General features: G+C 46.1%; 6 protein-coding genes across 6 annotated transcripts; 3 read left to right on the plus strand and 3 right to left on the minus strand.

Moving 5' to 3' along the window:
* Positions 1 to 1,833: 1,833 nt before the first annotated feature.
* TRV_05550 (lanthionine synthetase C family protein, putative) lies at positions 1,834 to 3,590 on the plus strand (the record flags this gene model as incomplete). The annotated part of the gene is made up of 3 exons (XM_003020311.1): positions 1,834 to 2,014; positions 2,125 to 2,595; positions 2,794 to 3,590. The coding sequence occupies 3 exons, from the start codon at positions 1,834 to 1,836 to the stop codon at positions 3,588 to 3,590; spliced, it is 1,449 nt and encodes a 482-aa protein (XP_003020357.1).
* Positions 3,591 to 3,872: 282 nt separating this feature from the next.
* TRV_05551 (uncharacterized protein) lies at positions 3,873 to 7,446 on the minus strand (the record flags this gene model as incomplete). Its single annotated transcript, XM_003020312.1, has 4 exons — positions 3,873 to 4,760; positions 4,832 to 5,312; positions 5,434 to 6,563; positions 6,622 to 7,446. The coding sequence occupies 4 exons, from the start codon at positions 7,444 to 7,446 to the stop codon at positions 3,873 to 3,875; spliced, it is 3,324 nt and encodes a 1,107-aa protein (XP_003020358.1).
* A 348-nt stretch (positions 7,447 to 7,794) lies between these two features.
* Positions 7,795 to 9,938, plus strand: TRV_05552 (uncharacterized protein; the record flags this gene model as incomplete). The annotated part of the gene is made up of 6 exons (XM_003020313.1): positions 7,795 to 7,829; positions 7,906 to 7,949; positions 8,107 to 8,187; positions 8,240 to 8,322; positions 8,379 to 8,508; positions 8,566 to 9,938. 6 exons carry the CDS (start codon positions 7,795 to 7,797, stop codon positions 9,936 to 9,938), a joined length of 1,746 nt encoding a protein of 581 aa, XP_003020359.1.
* A 399-nt stretch (positions 9,939 to 10,337) lies between these two features.
* TRV_05553 (prefoldin subunit 5, putative) lies at positions 10,338 to 10,857 on the plus strand (the record flags this gene model as incomplete). The annotated part of the gene is made up of 2 exons (XM_003020314.1): positions 10,338 to 10,380; positions 10,493 to 10,857. The coding sequence occupies 2 exons, from the start codon at positions 10,338 to 10,340 to the stop codon at positions 10,855 to 10,857; spliced, it is 408 nt and encodes a 135-aa protein (XP_003020360.1).
* A 717-nt stretch (positions 10,858 to 11,574) lies between these two features.
* Positions 11,575 to 14,327, minus strand: TRV_05554 (uncharacterized protein; the record flags this gene model as incomplete). Its single annotated transcript, XM_003020315.1, has 8 exons — positions 11,575 to 12,214; positions 12,276 to 12,572; positions 12,630 to 13,240; positions 13,298 to 13,531; positions 13,585 to 13,679; positions 13,811 to 14,015; positions 14,075 to 14,291; positions 14,323 to 14,327. 8 exons carry the CDS (start codon positions 14,325 to 14,327, stop codon positions 11,575 to 11,577), a joined length of 2,304 nt encoding a protein of 767 aa, XP_003020361.1.
* A 2,919-nt stretch (positions 14,328 to 17,246) lies between these two features.
* On the minus strand, positions 17,247 to 18,305 carry TRV_05555 (SCP-like extracellular protein, putative; the record flags this gene model as incomplete). The annotated part of the gene is made up of 2 exons (XM_003020316.1): positions 17,247 to 17,664; positions 17,731 to 18,305. The coding sequence occupies 2 exons, from the start codon at positions 18,303 to 18,305 to the stop codon at positions 17,247 to 17,249; spliced, it is 993 nt and encodes a 330-aa protein (XP_003020362.1).
* Positions 18,306 to 18,661: the final 356 nt, after the last annotated feature.

The raw sequence follows: 18,661 nt of genomic DNA on the forward strand, positions 1-18,661 counted from the left end.
CTCCGTAATTAGCGTTGACATTTTGCGGCGTAAAAATAAGAAAATAGACAAGCCGGGAAAAATTACTGGTACCGCGTATTCGGGCCGGTATTATATACCACAGTGATGCCTTTTCATCCAATCAGCCCACAGATCCATCGCGGCTCGTTGAAATACTATATTTTATAGTACTCCGTGCGGAGTAGACATGTGGATGTACAAGTATCCTGTGCTTCCCAAGTGAATCAATTTGAACGATATAAGTTGGGAAGTAGAACCTGGAACCATTCCCAGAATGAAATGAATCGAAGAGGTTTTCCACAACTAGCCACAGTCCACTGTTAGCTGGTGATAATTGTGTGTCTCTTTAAGGGCTGCATACGCTCCTGCTGGTTAACGATTGTGTAGTTAACCATCTCTACTGATGATGTTTAGACGGAAGTCGTTAGATTCGTTTCTTGGGGAATTGAAATCTCAGCATCTGCAATATAGTTATATTGTTTCTGTGTGAACGTTGTATGCTTGAGTGTTATACTTTATTAATTCGAGAAGGACAATTGTTAAGGATGTGCCCATGCAGCGTACTCTGGTTTGCCATAACATCAGCATCACTCTGACTTACGGTATAACTTATCACTATCTCTGCATAATCATTCAATGATAAAGGAGCGTGGATGGTATCTTCATGCTTAGCGAAGCTGTCCAAATCTGTGCTCTTGTAATGCAGGATTTGGATGTTATTGGTATGATCCCCTTCATAATAGCGTTTCCCAGATAAATTGGACGAGAACCTTGCCAATTTCACTTCAGTTTTGCACTCCCGTAGATCTCTAGAACTGCATAAGTACAGCTCTTAAGTCTACCGATCAGTGGTTCAGGCTTAGGGAAACACTCCATATTGAATTTAGGATATATACATGTCGAGACCCCTGCGGCCCAGAAGAAAAACAGAGCGGGGTCTCTGGGCCCTGAAGAGTCATCTGGTTAGCCTGGCTAAGCGTAAGCCTTTCCATTGCTTCCTCAATATATGCCATAGAGTGTTGAAATCGAGGGCATAGATACCAAAAACGAACGGAAGGATAACTACCCTCTAGTTACCGCGTAAAATTTCCGGGTTTATGAGGCTAACCCTTTGCTTATAGGAGCGATACGTCCATATCACCACCTGTCGTCCAGATGTCCCCGGCGGACATCAAGCCCCTTCGGAATAAATCGCATCTTCATCCTGGCTTAACTAGAATGGACAAATAAACTCAAGCTCCAGAATTAGTTAACTTCAAAACCGGTCGAGATGGAAGGATATCCAATACCACCATTCCGATCATGGCTCTCCAAGAGAAAGATTCGCTCCCTCAGAAATTTGCCGCAAGAGCTCTGCTAAGCGACCTGGAACGAGAAAACAGTTGGACTCAGCGGGAGCACCGCATCCACGAAGGTGCACAAACGGCATTTTGGACAAAAGGAGGAGAATGTTTAGTCTGCCAAGTGGGCGTGTCCAAATGAACGAGCTTTGTGGCTGTGGAAGACATTGAGGCCGTCAGCAGAGATTGATGCTCAACCGAAGTAGTAGACATGCATCTTACTGCAGAAGTAAACTATAACTAGTTGTAGGCTTCCCTGGCCGTGGCCTCGGAGTTAATTGCCCAGCCAGGCAAACAGCTGCAGCGGGATGACATCACAGCAGCCAGCAGCCTTTGCCACAGAAGGCCATGCAAGCTTTGATATACAATGGACAGACGGGTCGATCAGATGGTGATCAGTCTAGATACGGGGTGTGTACTTCCATAGTGACTGCTGTAAGGGGCTGTTGCGGAGCGTTTCTCGAGTTATCTCTGTTGGCATGCTAGAGTGACCATGCCTCAGTACTTCAAAAACGACCTCTGTCTGGTCCCCATCGACAAGGTGTCACTGCAGAACACGCTCACTGAGCTCAGAGAGGCCATCGTGCGTGCGTTTGCGTTGCTTAAGGCGAATAGTCCTGCTCCAGATATAAACGATACCAAGGCATTCGGCTCTCTGTACACTGGCGACAATGGTAAGCACAACCCCATACGGCCAATATCATACTTAGTTAAGCAACTGGCTGAGCATCGGTCTGTCAAACCAAAGGAATCGCGGTTATGGCTACTCGCATTGCTATTTAAGCTAAATATCTTGGTGGCAACAAAGCAGAAACTGATGCGTTGATTTCTAGCGCTTACAGCCTGGCCAAAGAGCGTCTCAGTCCGCATCTAGTTGAGATACACCCGCACCATGGCCAGGTATCGCCAACCGGATCCGTTCACCTCGGCGCCGCATTTGCTCGTACCTTTGCTGCCGCTGCAAATATGACTTCTCGAAACGGAGGTGTTTGTAGGATTCATTCACGGGACGTGGCCTGTGTCTGTGAGGCCTTTGATCATGCATGCGATGAAAGCTACGGCCTGGGATACGACGATGCTCTGAGTGGAAGGGCCGGACTCCTGAGGGCTGTCTTAGCATTCCGTCATTTCCGTCTTGATAGGGAGACTGCAGCATCTTACGAGCTAGTGTTCAAGAGTGTGCCGCTTTTGGTGGATTGTATAATAGAGGCGGGTAAAATTGGAGCGGAGATGTTCGTAGAAGAGCATGGAGAGAGTGAGGCTCTTCCCCTGATGTGGCCATGTCGGGGCAAATATTATGTAGGAAGGTAAGTCTCCCGTGCGGCTTGCTCAGCCAAATCTCATATCAGAACACTAACATATGACGCTGCATAATTCTAGCTGTCACGGAATTTGTAGGTACCCACTCCATGAAATCTGCCCATGGTTCATAACGTGCTCACCATAGATATAGGCGGTATCCTTGCCATTCTTCTTGAATGCAAGCTTGAAGAATTAGGGGATGGAGCCCCTGAGAGTAATCACCTCCCTATAATTGGGAAGACAATCACACAGCTTTGCAAACTGACCATTGCGAACGAAGGCCACCTTCCTTCGTCGTTGCCACATAATCCCCTAGCACGACGGTCCCCTCTGGTCCAGATCTGTCACGGTGCCCCCGGGTTCCTAGTCCTTTTAGCTCGCGCACGAGGCATTGCACGTCTGGCGAGCCTGGAGTGGGAACCATGTTGGGATCATGCAATATACCTCGCTAGCCAGCGGGTTTGGGAGCAAGGCCTCATCTTCAAAGGGGGTGGCTTATGCCATGGCATTGCAGGAAACGCATGGCCTTTCCTAATGCTCCACAACTTATTTGAATATGGGCCTCAGGGCTCGAGGGCCGATAGGATCGCGTTCAGCGAAAAATTGGCTCGGACACCACCGCCCCCCCAAAAGTACTCTGCCGACCAATACCTCTCGCGAGCACTGGCTTTCCTTCTGCATGTCAGAAAGACACAGCCATTCAATACCCATACGTACGAAGAGAGCATCCAATATCGTATGCCGGACCACCCTTATAGCCTCTACGAGGGGCTCTCCGGCACAATGGTCGCTTGGGCAGAGGCATGCGTGGTGATTGTAGCTCGCCTGCGGAAGATGGAAGTGGACGAGATTGTGGGACATGGTGCCTATCATACTGATGGAGCTTTCTGTCGAGATTTGCGCCATGTGCTGGGAATTCCCGGCATCGCAGTTCAGGGATATATTTAACTTGTTTTGGTTTTACCTTTGATTGCTTCTTATTTGCATGCGAGAGAGCAGGTAGTATTAATGAATGGGGTTGGCCGAATATTATGCACATAACATCAGGGGAAAAGCCGTCAGGATCAAGGCATTGCTTTTATTGGGGGTATTCTTGCTATTTAGCGTCTAATGATGTACAACAATAACATAACGGATGAAGGTTGTGAGCATTACCAAACGAGTCTCTCTAGTAGTTCAACATGATTGTTTCACATTACAATCAAATTCTATGTCAAGAGTCAACATAAATCAAAAGTCTTCGTCGTCATCCTTGCCCAACAAAGCTGCATAGTCTTCAACAGACGCAAACGTAGGCAGGTGCTTGAGTTTTCGTCTCTTTTCTCTCTTCGGCTGATCAGACTTCTTTGTGTCTTTCGCCTCAGTGACTTCATCATCCAAATCTGACGGTAGCTCCTGGTCACTGTCGAGGAATGCTTCCTCGTCTGATTGATCAAAATTGAACACCTCCTCGTCAATATCGACAGAATTATCCATTCCAGCCTCCGAAACTGCTTCCTCATCATCCTCCTCCTCCGAGCTTTCGTCATTGATGATAACATCATCGTCAATCTCACGATCCTCCTCATCCATGTCTTCATCCATGCCGTCTAGATCAGCACGATCACTATCTTCCATAGCGGAATCAAAACCCTCCATGTCCATGTCGTCGTCACTAACGCCTTCACCATCGAGCTCAGGCTGTGACTGTACCAAAGCTTTCCAAACTTCGGACTCTTCGTCACTCTCCCCTTCTTCGTCATCCTTGGCAGCTTTTTTCTTGGATTTCTGGCGCATTTTGTCTTTACCAAGTCGGTTAAAGTAATCATGGAAGAAAACGTCTTCAGCAGAAACCTCGTCGCTTCGTTTTCTCCAGAACGACTCGCTGTTGACTGGTTGCTGAGTCGTATTGCGCCCAGATGTTACCAGGAGACCACTAGAATCCCCGCCAGCAAGAGGTTGCATAATGGAAGATCCGCGAAGGCTAGGCGCAACTTTGGGAGATTTATAAACGAAACGATCCAGAAAATGGGTGAGAGTATGAATCGTGAGATCTGGCTTTCCAGACATTTTCTCATGTAGGAGCAGCTGTTTAGCACTGACAGCTACCGAGGGGTGGTAATGTGATAGATATGGAAGCTAAAAAAGAAAACGATTGTTAGTGTCTTCGAGCCAATAGTTATTAAGAAACTGCATCAAGAGCTACGAACCAACTCCCACAGACAGCTTCGATCAGCGTTGCTTTGCTCTGGGTCTCTCTTTCGAGGATCATAACGAGTTACCGATGGCTGCTTTTCAGGTTCTTCCTTGTCTACCATCTCATCTTCTTCATCTGGAACGTCCCTGAAGACTTCTTCCTCGTCATCATCCTCGGCATCTTCTGGTTGATCCACCATAGCTGTCAGAGATGGGAAAGTTGCTTCCAATTTTTGGATCAGATACAAGACTCCACAACTAAAAGATGGGTTGTGCACGCCTAATATCTGTACTAGACGCTTGATAAACGCTTTAATTCGTTTAATGTTAATGTCCGTGTTCAGGGCCTTGTATAGCAGGTTGAGGTACATCGACTGTTTGGATGATGTAGCCACCCGAGGATCCAGTAATGATTCATAGAGCGTTTTATAAAAGCGATCCGCTGACACTGCATGAGATGAAGAGAGCTGTTGAATAAGCATAAGAGCCTGAATGCTAGTGTTAAAGTTAGAAGAATTCGTAATACGGAAAAGGGTATCCAGATGTTTAGAAAGCCTGAGAGTAAATTAAAGTTAGCTTGCAACATTGGAACGGGTTTGAATAAGGATCAACATACAATTCATAGCTTGACGTAGTAAAGGGATAAGCGCGGTTAACGCCAACCAAAACTGCTGAAATAAGTTTCTCCCGAAGCTCATCCTCTTGAGCCTCCCCTTTGGCATCTTCATAGTCTTCTTTACCCTTTTTACCCTTCTTAGAGTGCTTTCCCTTCTTTTTAAGTATCTTTTGGGCATGAACGTCCTTCTTGGGCTTTAGGAGAGCAACAAAAAGGGGGAAATAGATATCAAGAAGTTGAGATGCAACTTTATCATCACTCTTGCTCAAGATAGTTTGGTTTAGAGTGATAACTCCGTAATACTTTGCATGTTGGCTCTGGCCAGGGCGAAACAATGACTCCGACTCTATCGAAGAGACAATAGTTCCCTTCATGAGTGGATGAGCTTGTTCGAGTTGAAGGAGAAGATACGACGCTCGTGAGGCAATCTTCTTGCTTGGGTCGCCTAACTTGTTCACAAGAAGGCGTAGCAAGTTTGATTCCTGTTCCGGTTTCTCCTTTAGAAGTTCGTAAACGTAACTCAGAGCTCTGGACCGTGAAAACTCGATTTCATCATTGCACCAAACTTCAAGAACCTTCAATACCTCGAAGTATTGGTCTTTGAGGAAATCTTCAAATGCCCACATAATCAAATGGCTTTTCTCGATTTGATTCGGAAGCTTATCGCCGATGTCCCAATGGCCTCCTGCCTCCGATAGTGCAGCAGTCAAGGCAGGTTGATTAACGAAATGTTTCAGTCTTCGATCACTGGGAAGTAGAGTGCCTTGTGCAAACAGATCTTTCAGCGATCGCAACACTTCTACCGCTTGGGCTCTGCTCCGCTTTTTGGCCAAACCAACCAAATTTTCCAATGCCTGTGTATTGTGAAGAGGCGATTCTTGTACCGAAAGGGTCAAAGCCGATATTTTGTCACTTAGAGTACCTGAAGAGACAATTGTCGAGTAAAACTTGTAGCTTGAGGATTTAGAGTCCCTATTCGACGTGTATGCTTTATTTTCGGCTTCCAACAATGTCATAGCATATTCACGCATGCGCTCCAGCACTGAACGAGATACATTTACGTGGTGACCGGAATCATAGGATATTTCTGGAAGCAGAGTAGCATACCAATCGGAACGCTCAGGGATAACCTATTCACGATGTGAGTTAGTATAAACTACCTTCACCAAAGGGGAATATTTTACTTACAAGATTCGAAGAGGATGGACCTTTCTTGAGAATTTTAGAGTCTTGTGTTAAAGTTGAGGGCAGAGAATCATTTCTCTGGGTCTTTTTACTCTCCGTCTTCTTCTCTAAAGCATTATTCCCCTTAGATTTCTTCTCTTGTGCCGGTTTTTCAGTTCTGTTTTCCTCGGACTGCTTCCCCTCCTGCTTCCGTTCCTGCTTCGTTTTAGCGGGCTTCGTCTCCTGCATAGGGAGGTCTGGAACTTCAGGGAGCTCATTCCCGCCATTGATAAGTCTACCAAGGTCCCTTCGAAGCTTCTCCAAATCGCCGCTGGAAACCTCCTTGTCCTCCATCTCTGAGTCCGATTCAACACCAGCTACCAGGTCAAGATCCTCCTTCGTCCCACCAATTGCATATACCTCCTCTTCCAGGTTCTTCCCGACATCATGCTGCCCCCCCGCCGTTGAGTATGGCTTTTCGGAAACTTCAGATTTTATAATTTTCCCACTCCGGTCCCGTTTCTTTCCCGCTTTATCGGTAGGCTTAACGTCTGCAAGTAGCTCTCGTTTTTTGACAGGTTTCTCGGTGGGCTTGGTCTCGGTGGCTTGGTTCCGTTCCTTGCGCTTTTCATTCCTTTCCGATTTCTGCTTCTTTTCAGCTTTCGACGGACTTCCATTTGCGCCTTCGTCGCCCTTTAGCTTCTGTTCAATTCGTTTGGTAAGACTAGCTACCATAGCATCAGAAAAGCTTGGTGTTGCGTCCGCATCACTGCTCGGCCGCTTCTTTTCAGCGGCAGCGCCATCCTTGGCTTTGAGCGACTCAACCTCTTTTCCTTTCCCCTTTGCCATGTTGTAAAAATACCTGGTTGGCCCCGAGATAAGAAATCTGAGCCTTCGGGAGTTTGTTCTAGAAAAATAATAATTGGAAAAAAAGGGCAATTTTTTATATCGGATAAATGGTTCACCCGGAGGAAGCTCGCGGCCGGGGGCCGATCAGATAAGGCAAGGGGGAAAGTTCAAAAAAGTCGAACCTCGTCCTCGCATCTAGCTATATACATCGAGGCAACTTCAACATCCATCTAGGATTATCAATTCCCTCTTGTCAACAGCTAATTTGGTTTAATGTCATGTTTCTTCAGGCCGGCCTTAAGCGTGGCCCAAAGTCGCTTCATTGGCGACCAGTATTGAACATACCTTATGCAGGCCAAGTTCAAAGCCTCCGAAGATACCATGTATGTGATATACCTCCTAAATTATAATACTATTCTAACATATTTTGCAGGATGACACGAGGAATAGAGCCTCTAGTTTCTGGATTCCCTCTGGCGGAATAGCAGAATCTAAGAATGGAGGTAAGTAAAACTACTTCCTTTTTAGGAGTTGTTTGACACTAATTCCTGTATAGTGGACTCTAACGACCTTCTTATTAGGGCTGGATTCCTAAGACAGGTGCGTTACATAGCTTTGAGTATAGCGAGTTTCAAGCTGATATCGCATAGCCCTACTCAGGGGTATTTCACCTTCTTCCACTTGGCCTCCGAGTCCAAGAGAAATTAGAGAGGCTTATTGATAAGCATATGCGCAAACTCAGTAAGTAGCTCCTCTTCAAGCCAGTGAATCTACGACTAATATGCTCTTATAGACGCTTCAAAGCTGTCATTATCATCCTTATCTTCTCAGGCTCTATGGAAGAAGTCGGGGAGACTCCATGACGACGATTCTGAGGTATGCGGTTGATTCATGTTTTTGCGTGTATAGTTTGATAATAACTTTTAAAATAGGTATTTCGATTTGTGGATAGAAAGAAGACTCCGTTCCTTCTTGCCCCAACTCATGAAGAAGAGATTACTACTGTTGTATCTGGGCTGATCAAATCATACCGAGATCTACCGCTACGTGTATATCAAATTTGTAAGACTATTCTTTAATACACAAATTCTACATCAAGGCGCTAACAATAGATTCTAGCGAGAAAATACCGTGATGAACCAAGACCGCGGCATGGCCTCTTGCGTGGTAGAGAATTCGTCATGAAGGATCTCTACACTTTTGACTCTACTGAAGCAGAGGCAATTAAGACCTATAATACAGTGAAAGAAGCCTATATTAGTCTCTTCAAGGAATTAAAGTTGCCATATGTTGTTGCCTCGGCTTCATCGGGCAACATGGGAGGCAATTTAAGTCACGAGTTTCATTTTCCCAGTCCGAAGGGAGAAGATACTATAGTCAGCTGCTCTAAGTGTGAATATGTCTTCAATGAGGAGTTAGCCAGCGGGAAAACCTCTTGCAAACGAACTGAACACATGCCAAATTTAAACTCCTCAACTGACGGGCTAGGCCACCAAGAGGCAGCAGCCATTTCAACAGGCCAGTGGTCGGCAATCTCTAAAGACAGGAAAGTCTTGGTGAGGGCATTTTACCCCAAATTCCTTATCGCTGACGGGCAGTCAGAGCCTGTTCAGCGGGAAGTGAACCAACATTCTCTGAAATCAGTGGCTTCTGCCTATGGGATTGATATTGACATAGGTGTCAAGGACGCCCTTGCTACGTGGAAAGCTGAAATCCAGAACCAACCTCAGACGACCAAACAAAATATACGTGTCCTGGATATCTATGATTTCAGGGTCCGTGTCTATGATCGGCCGCCAATTCAGGACCTTCTACATGGGATGTCTAGCAACAACCTTGACATTCAATCCTCACTGCTTGACCGCTTCCCTGGAACGAATGACGGTCTGGATCTACTCCGAGCCAGATCAGGAGATGAATGCCCCAATTGCGGAAGCCCTACTCTCAAAACAGACCAGTCCATTGAGCTTGCGCACACTTTTCACCTGGGTACACGATATAGCGAGGTGCTACAAGCCAATGTATCCATAAACCCTGCCATCCTAGCTGGAGCAGGACAAAAAGGGAAGCAGGAACCAGTTCCAATACAAATGGGCTGTCATGGTATTGGGGTGTCGCGAATGATATCGGCGGTATCGGATATCCTAGCAGATGAAAAGGGCCTTAACTGGCCGCAAGCCATTGCTCCCTTCCAGGTGGCTGTTGTACCTGGGAAGGGTCTGGAGAAAGAAGGCGAGCTGGTATACGACATCGTTACTCAGACAACCCAGCAGCCGATTGACACGATATTGGATGATAGAAAGAAAGACTTCGCCTGGAAGTTGAGAGATGCGGACATGATTGGATATCCCATCATTCTGGCAGTTGGAAAGAATTCATGGGGAGCGGGCAACAAGGTGGAAGTCCAGTGTCGACGACTAGGAAATCTCCGAACTAAAGTTTCCTTGGAGGAAGTTCCTGAACTTGTTTCATCCTTGCTTAGCCAACTATAGCATTGTCCAGCTCTTCTTCTGGCGGCTCATGGTTTTTATGGAGTATGTTTGTATAATACTGTATGTACTAGCATTGGCGTTCTGGAGGTATTGTGTACAACTATGGGATAGAACCGGTATTAAAGAAATTTTTATTCTATATTCAAGATCTCAAGCTGTTATTCCGTAAAGTATTATAATTATTTTACCTTACTTCCATCACGACAGGCTGAATCCTTGGAATTGATTAAATATAACAAAACTTACGTTCGTGTTCGACCATAAATCTCCCACACGTCACTTCCCGCTAGTTCACTAACTAGCTAACAAACACATTCAACAATTCCTAAACTCCAACACAACAATAACTACCAATCAATACAATCGTTTTTATATTTGAATACAGGGTTGAGAATTGAAATGGCTTCTTCGCAGAAAACCTCTGCCGCCGCTCCTGGCGCAGGTTCGTCACTACAACCCCGCACTCAGGTCCTTTCGCTGATAATTCAGCCCGTCCCAGCACGAGATGGCAGATACATTTAAATATCCTGCATGCTAACCAGCAAACGCAATAGTTGACGTTGCTACATTATCCGTACCTCAGCTTCGCTCTCTCCAGTCCCGCCTAAGCTCCGAGCTCGAACATCTCACATCATCACATACGAAACTACGATCCGCGCAATCGAAGTTCAGAGAATGCATCCGTTCTATAAACGATGGTATTCTCGCGAAGCCAGAAAAGGATGGACAGGAGAGTGATATATTAGTGCCGTTGACCAACTCGTTATATGTCAAAGGGAAGCTATCGGATAGAGAAAAGGTGATCGTAGACGTCGGGACTGGGTTCTATGTCGAAAAGGTACGGCACTCCTGTTTTGTCTCGACCCATCTCATCTCAATTGGCGGATATGGAGGCAAGGATGGGGATTCACAGTGCTAACGGATCGCTGTGATAGACACCAGCCAAAGCTATAGAATTTTACAATGGGAAAGTGGGAGAGTTGGGAACAAACTTGCGTGAGCTAGAGAAGATTGTGGCCGGCAAGAGCACGAATCTAAGAGTCGTTGAAGAAGGTATTGTTCAATATGCGATGCCCTGTGGCCCTCTAACTTGGGTAATTACCTACTAACAAGAATGATGCAGTGTTGCGCCAAAAACTTCTCGCTGGCGAAGGCAATGTGGCGCAGGCAGGGCCTAGCGGAGTCGCACAAGCTTGAATAAACCGAAGATGTCCATATCCGAAATTGACAGCAGTCTCCGGAGTGTATGGCGGACAAGGCTAAGCATAGCCGGTTCTATTGCAGAGGCCAGAGTGCAGGGGATAAGGTAGCGACATTGTTGGAGTGAAGACTCGGTTGAACCTTCTAAGTCCCCGTGGAATCTTCGGTTCAGACCTGTGAGAGAGGTATCAGCAGTTGTTTGGATTAAAAATATAGGTCACTTGGTCTGTCATGGCATTAGGCATACAAAAAAGGAATTCATGATCTCTCTCCCTTTTTTTCCTTATTTATTTCTCAATTCGCTCTCTTTGACACATGCTAGAACAACTTTTAATGATTGATGGCCAAATTGAAGATATGCCTGAGATTTTTATCTCCTATGCTCCCTAGCTACTAAAATACCGTTATTATCCCATAGAGTGTGATTGAACTAAGCTCATATAATTGAATGAGTTCTGGAGGTTGAGCTATCGGAGCTGCCTTCCTCTACTGCCTCCTGCCTCTGCTGTTCTGCAGCTTGACCCTTAGAATCAGCCTCACCCTTTTGTCCGAGTAGTGTCGACACTTGTTCGATAAGAGGCATAAAGGAGTTAAATCCACTTCGTAGATCAGATGGGTCAGCGTCTCCAAAACAAGGGAAGAAAGTGTTTAGACTAGGACTCCATTCTGCATTGTGCCCGACTCCGAAATTTGCATGCTGGCCCAGCATATTATCCCATTGAAGGTCGAAAATAGATGCACCCCAAGACGTTATGGGTACTGGTGACATGTTATTCGAACTTGGCCCTTGTAAAAGAATCTGAGAGGCTGTCAATTGAGCACGCGAATATTCATCGTATCGGGCGAGTTCAAAAATGTAATTTGTTCCCTTAAGCCGGTAGCGTAGCGCTGACTTCTCGACAATCCGGGCGACTGGTGCAAGATTTGAGAAAGATACTCGTTGTTTCCCGGGACCACTCAAATCAGGCATTTTCTCGGGGTGGAAATGTACAGAATGAGAGAACTCTCTTAGAGACTGTTCAATTGTCGAAGGCTCCTGAAATTCAAGGGATTTGATTTCTAATTGCCAGTCTGATCTATGGAGATAGTTAGTACAAATAAGTACAATGGGTTTGTAGGCTCAAAAGAAGAAAATACCTTTCAAAGTCAATAACGGCAACTTGGAGAAGGGGCCGTGTATCTCCAACACTATCATCACCTTGTGGCCGGATCCAACGCTTCTGGTAAACCTCAAAGTGATTTGTAGAAGGGGACTTTGCAAATTCAACTTCCAGCCTCAGGAGGGAGCTGTTGCCCTGGAACTCGAAGATAACAGCATACAATGGTTCCGGTTGCGTTTGAGAATCCATAGCAGGCCCGTTTAAGGGGGCTAGAATATGAGCGGCAGAGCTGCACTTGGCCAAGAGGCTGGTATCCCCACCAGTATATTTGAGTCTAACAGATTGTTAGTAGCTATCGCATCGATCAAACTTAGAGAGCAGGGAATGTTACCCTTGCACTAGATGTCCTCTAGTCCTGGAATTAAGCAACATTGTTCTGAACTCATCAAAAGAATATCGAGCTCTTGAGTTCTTGGGTTCCCTATAGTCATCAAGTATGAATGTTCCAAAGTTGACCCGCATACGCACATGGCCGCGGAGAAATCGAAGTCCCTGTAGTGATTCTTCAACAGTCTCACGGAGGCAGCTGTCGTTAGTGTTGAGAGAATCTTCATCTCGGTCTTGCATAGAGTCTGGATCCATTGATGTCAGAGGTATCTCATGTAGCACTGGTGTGGCATACATCTGCCCTAATCCTCCTACAGAATGGGCTACTCGAGCTATTGCAACCTCTTTGTTTCGAATGTTTGACGAAGCTGCCTGCACAAGGTAAAGTTTCGACTGCATATGAATCTTTGCCATGATTTCGGCCCATTTAGCCCGAAGTCTGTGCACAGCTGTTATTATGGTGTCATGATCGTCACCATCGACTCTTATAAAGGATGGCTGTTCATCGTAGATGTAAATGTAGCAACCAGTCTCCCGGCGAATAGGGTCGAGTGCTTCTAACTGAGGACCTAATAGATCAAATGGTACCTCGTCCGTTGGCCATAAAAAGAGCAGCTATTTGCAAGATATTAGTGTAAGAGCGCAAATATATTGAGATGGGGAATAACGCACAGTTTCCAAGAATTCAAAAGCCGGGCTTGGTCTCTGGCGAAGCAGCTCGATAACAGTACTGGATTTGTCAATTTGGTCAAGGCGTGCCTCCTTGACTTGGGAGTAACTGGAAATTTTAGCAAAAATTCCCTTTTTCTTCTTCGAGGGCCCAATGTCGGAGCAGCGGTTGAGTAAGCGCATAAGGGCGCTCTTCGCAGCCGCTACTTGAGCTGGACTTCCCCAGATATGCAGCCACTAGAATAATGCACATTAGTCAAGGCAAACAATGACAGGTAACCTACTCATACTTGTTCAGACTGTTTCTTTGGATGCGGAATAAATGCGCCCGTGTCATAGTTGATCTTGTCGAACAAAAAGTCATTGACGCTCCCACAGTTCGGCCCTAGTGCTTTGATATACTCCCCCACCCTAGATTATTTCATTAGTACAGAAGATCAGACAGAACTAATTACTAGTCACTACTAACCTCTCTTTAAGTACTCCAAACGACATAGGGAGCCGATATGAACCTACTATCGAGGTTAACCCATTGTTCGACGTTGATCTCTCGGGAATTCTCACCTGATGACGCGGCACCAGATGCCCATGCGTTTTTATTCACAGACACATATGTAGGAGGTTTAGGATAGCGCGCACCAGAAGTGCTGGTGTTAGTAGATGTGGTAAGGGGCGTTGGATCCAGTAATTGTGGCACTGCACTCGGGCCAATGGTGTCGTCCTGCAACGGTCCTCTATTAGCACCGCGATGGAGTTGGAATATCTAGTTTAACTACTCACTCGCTCAGCTTTGGGCCCTGCAGGGATTTCAGGGGTGAGTGTTTGCTCGCAGTCGTAAAATACGTCCTCACCCTGTACATCTTCTGGCTGTTCTTCTTCGAGGCACCATTCTAAAAACGTTGTCAATCGATTTAGTTCACCTGACAAGGCAATGTTTCTGCAGACCTCTTGCACCCGAGATTTCGTGGCTATCAAACTATCAGCAAGAGCACATTGACTATAGTGTTATAGTCCAATATAATACTTACTCCATTGTTTGGTATTGCTTTTCAAGTGTTCCGCTCTCAGTAGTCTGAGTATCTGCAGATAAAAGAGCTTTGTGGCAGTGGACGCGGTTGTTTCTTTCCAAGGTAAAATGAGTGTGTGGTTAAAATGTGGAAGTGGCAGGTGAAGAAAGATGAAGTTCGGCGTAGCGAGTCTTCACTCCTGCTTGCCGCCAACCACGTCAAGTGAATGTCCAAGGCATAAGAACAACACGGAACAAAAATTTCATTTAAAGCCACTAATAAATGCACTTAAGCGTGAGACCTTTGGTTTGCAGCTGATACCATTGGATAAGAAGAACGGATATGCATGGAAGAAACAACATGCAGGCGCCCGTCCTGGCTATCCTGGCTATCCTGCCATCCCAGAGTTGATATCAATAAATTTCTACAAGCGCATCTACTCCCCAGTAATAGCTGCAGCTGATTTCTTCAACATATCCTTGAAACGTAGTTTCAAGAACCATAGATTGAATATTCACTTCCATTTTAACAGCATGTTAAAACGGTGATTCTCCAGTGTCAAGGGTCCACCGTGTCTTACAGCGTGATAACCGGCTGAAACCCACGATATCAAAGTGACAGCTAGCATAATGCACACTTTTCACTTGCTCGAATAATTATATTATCCAGGATCGGATAAAGCATGTAGGACATGGATGTTAGGTAGTCGGGTTTTTGGTCTGAGGTTGGATGTTTATAAAAACAAAAATCAATAAAAAGAGTGAAAGCCGCCAAAATCAATGCAGGAATTATCATTGGTTGTTTATCAATCAATTAAGAGTTTCAAGGCTATGATTGGCGTAAAAGGCTTACTAATTTACCAGTTAAATACGGGAATCAAACAATATCTCGTAGTCCTCATGCACTGGTGGGCTGTGGGTTGACTAGAGCAATCAGTGTCGGATACTCCGTGGGTACCATTGCAGGAGGGATGTTTATTGCGATATCCTATAATTTCTCCATAGTCAGATGTTGCTCCTATGATTTCTCTGTTCTCAGTTTTCAAAATTCACAACTTCCAGCCTTTCTCGAGGTGCGCAGTTTCCCCATAGAAGCACCGCACCTATGTCACGGGTAGCCATCCATTAGTTATAGAAAAAGCAAACCATATCACTTTCTAGTTTCTAAAAATCGACATATGAACTATATCAATTAATGGTGTAGAGTAATAATAATAATGAACCTCAGCGACCTCAGGCCGCGCCCGGCCGCAGCCTAGAGCGGAACAAATATAATCCGTCACATCGACCAATCAGGAAATTGGCGATTGACTTCATCCTGCACCGAAGCTGTTTCCAAAGCGCAGAGACGCCCGGGCAGCTTCAAGACCGCCAGCTTCCACCTGCGAATAGCCATTGAGCCAGCAAGATGTCCGGCGCACGAAGACCTCAGTGTGTGCCCCCGCAATCGCCCACCATTTTGCCCGATAACCCGCTGCTGACGACTGTGTGTACAGATTCAACCAAGAGTCCATCACGGACAACACGCCTTTGCCAGACCACATTCCTAAGGTGGAGGAGATCGGAGCCACCTCGGCACCGCTGTTGAGTGCTTCATATTTTATTGGAGACCGATGCAGAGCGTTTAACGATGATTATATGAAGTGTAAGGCCGAGGCGGGAGGTCGAGGAGAGGTGGAGTGTTTGAGGGAAGGCCGTAAAGTCACTCGTTGTGCTGCAAGCGTGTACGTTCCATTCTTGGAGATAATGTTTTCGGAAAGATGGATTTTGGGGTCATTTTGCAGGATACTGACGTGCCGGATACAGAATAAAAGACATCAACACCCACTGCATGCAGCAGTTTAAGGCACACTGGGAGTGTCTGGAGCAGAACAACCATCAGTTGTGGAACTGCCGAAAGAACGAGAACCAGCTTAACACCTGCGTGTTTGAAAAACTTGTACGTTTGCCTCGGTCTGTGTTGTCTTCGAACGTGTGTGGCTTGTTTTGCTAATGATTTGGATTTCTTTTATATAGGGTCTGAAGAAAACCATCCCCGATACCCCGGCCGGTCAAGTCCCTGTGCACCTGCGCAAGAAACAGATATATGCCAACTACCAAGGCGAGCAATACTAGAACCCATTTCTTCGTTTTTCTCTCTACTGAAAGTTCGGTTTGAGGACACTTTGTTTCCTTTTGACCATGTGTATGTGTAAATATAAGTTAGAAACGCACGCAGCATGTTCCTTGCATGTTTAGATACTATTTTTTACCCACGTATCGTCTTAAAGCTGCCACTTCATGCTGTCCGGATCCAGTTGAGATAGACAACAGCTAATCTTGATCCACTAATTATCATACAGGAACATCATACAAGAGCCCAAGATGAATGTACAACTCACTTGTCCAAGTATTTTGTCTTTCCTTTCATATTCACAGATGGTTCATAGAGCTACTCATCAATAAGCATAAAAAGGCTACGAAAAAAACATACATAAACAAGAAGGGAAGAAGACATGTGTTCAGACAAGTGGCTTTGGTAAAAGTCCAAAAAGAGACAGAGAGAAAAAGGGGTTGGTCAAGGCGGGTAGCAGCCATGGCCAAAACGAAGCGAATCAATGCCCTCGACGGGGCCGTGTGAAAGAAGCCAGAGAAAAGTAAGTGATGGTTCTTTGTTTTAAAAGAGGGAAAAAGGGGTGAAAGAAGAAGGTTAAAACATCGAACGGAATTTTGTTGTCAAGTCTAGAAGAAAGGAGGAAACGACCGGACAAATGAAGGCCCCTGAGAGGAACGGCCAGAGGCAGAAGCGGTATAAGAAGGAGATGAAGGTAGATCAAGATCCAATCCCATGAAGAACCCCGGCTTGCGGATGGAGGACGATATCCTTGGTAGATGATAGCATTTATGGCAATTGCGCTGATATCCCTTTTCAAGGTATATTTGTACTGGATAGTTACGCCAGCCTCTTTACACAGTAACTATAGGCTGCCCCTTTGGAGGTTTGACGTTTGCAGCATATTGGCCAAGGACGTTTCCTATTCGATATATCGTTAGCATTGTACTCCGTACATGAGGTGGAATTGAATTGAAGGTATACATACCAGGAGGGCTGTAGTTGCAAACAGTGTAATAGGCGTCTCCGCCAGAACCCTGGCCCCCGAGGTTGGAACAATGGGCAGTGTAACAGGCGTAGTGGGTGGTACTAATCCAGACCATCTGGGTGAAATGGCCCCATGCATGGAAGTTGGATGGGTTGTTATTGCCATAGTTGCCCTCAAAGAGGACGACCTCCTCGTTGTACATTTGTTGGGTAAGGAGAGAAGCAACGCTGTTGTATCCGGACTGGTATCCGATGTTTTGGCCGTATCCACCGCCATCAATGCTCCTGTGTTCACAATTCAGTTAGTTACTTGTTCAATGCTTCAAAAAAGGGGACAGATAATTTGCATACGTGTCATGGCCGTAGATACAGGTCTCGGCGAGCTTTCTGGCGCTGTTTTCCAGAGCAGTAGACCAGGTGAGAGCAGGAGCAGAGTGGTTGGAACGGTGAACGTTGTGATGGTAGTCAGTTTGCTCCTTATAGTCCTTCCCTGGCGGTGGTGGTGGAGGTGCAGGGCCCTGAGAAGGCTGCGATGGCGGCGGCGCTGGTGGTGCAGGAGCAGAGGAAGGTGGTGGTGGTGCTGGTGCTGGTGGTGCAGGAGCAGAAGTAGGCGGCGGTGGTGGTGGAGGAGCGTAGGTTGATGTTCCAGGCTCAGGACAGGGAATCGTAGAAGGCTCAACAGGAGGTGGTGGGAGAGGCTCTGCAGACGAGGTCGGCACAGGAGGGATAACGGGGGGCTTGGAAGTCGGCTCTGGCTTGTACGAAGTGGTTGGTATGACCGTCGGGCAAGGGATGGTGGTTGTCACCGTCGTAGTAACAACTACAACCTTCTTTGCGGTAACGACGACTTCATTTGGAGGGCTGATTTGTTCGGCCGCCAGGGAGCCGGCGACGCAGAGCGCCGTGATCAGCACGGAGGACTTCATCTTGTGCGGTGGGATTGCCTTCTTTCTGCTTCTCCTTTCTTCCGGATTTCCTTTTCAATAGCAGTTTCCGAGGTGAATCAAGGTCGAGGCTGGTATATATATATGTGTGTGTATATATAATCCAGGGGGGGTATTTGGTTGGCGGGCGTGAGAGAGAACTGGTTTTGATAGTTTGATAGTTCACAGGTCAACTGCGAAAGAGTTTCGACAACAGACGACAAATATACCCTCTGACCAAGGCAGAGAGATGCTTTATGGGACAAAAAAAGTAATGAGCGAAAGGCTTTCTTAGACACTTTAAAGAATGGAAAGTGGCTAAGAAGCGGTAGTTGGTGGAGAAGAAAAGCAGTCGAGGA

This window comes from Trichophyton verrucosum, assembly GCF_000151505.1.
Source record: "Trichophyton verrucosum HKI 0517 chromosome Unknown contig00426_1.f1.exp, whole genome shotgun sequence".
Taxonomy (NCBI): Eukaryota; Fungi; Ascomycota; class Eurotiomycetes; order Onygenales; family Arthrodermataceae; genus Trichophyton; species Trichophyton verrucosum.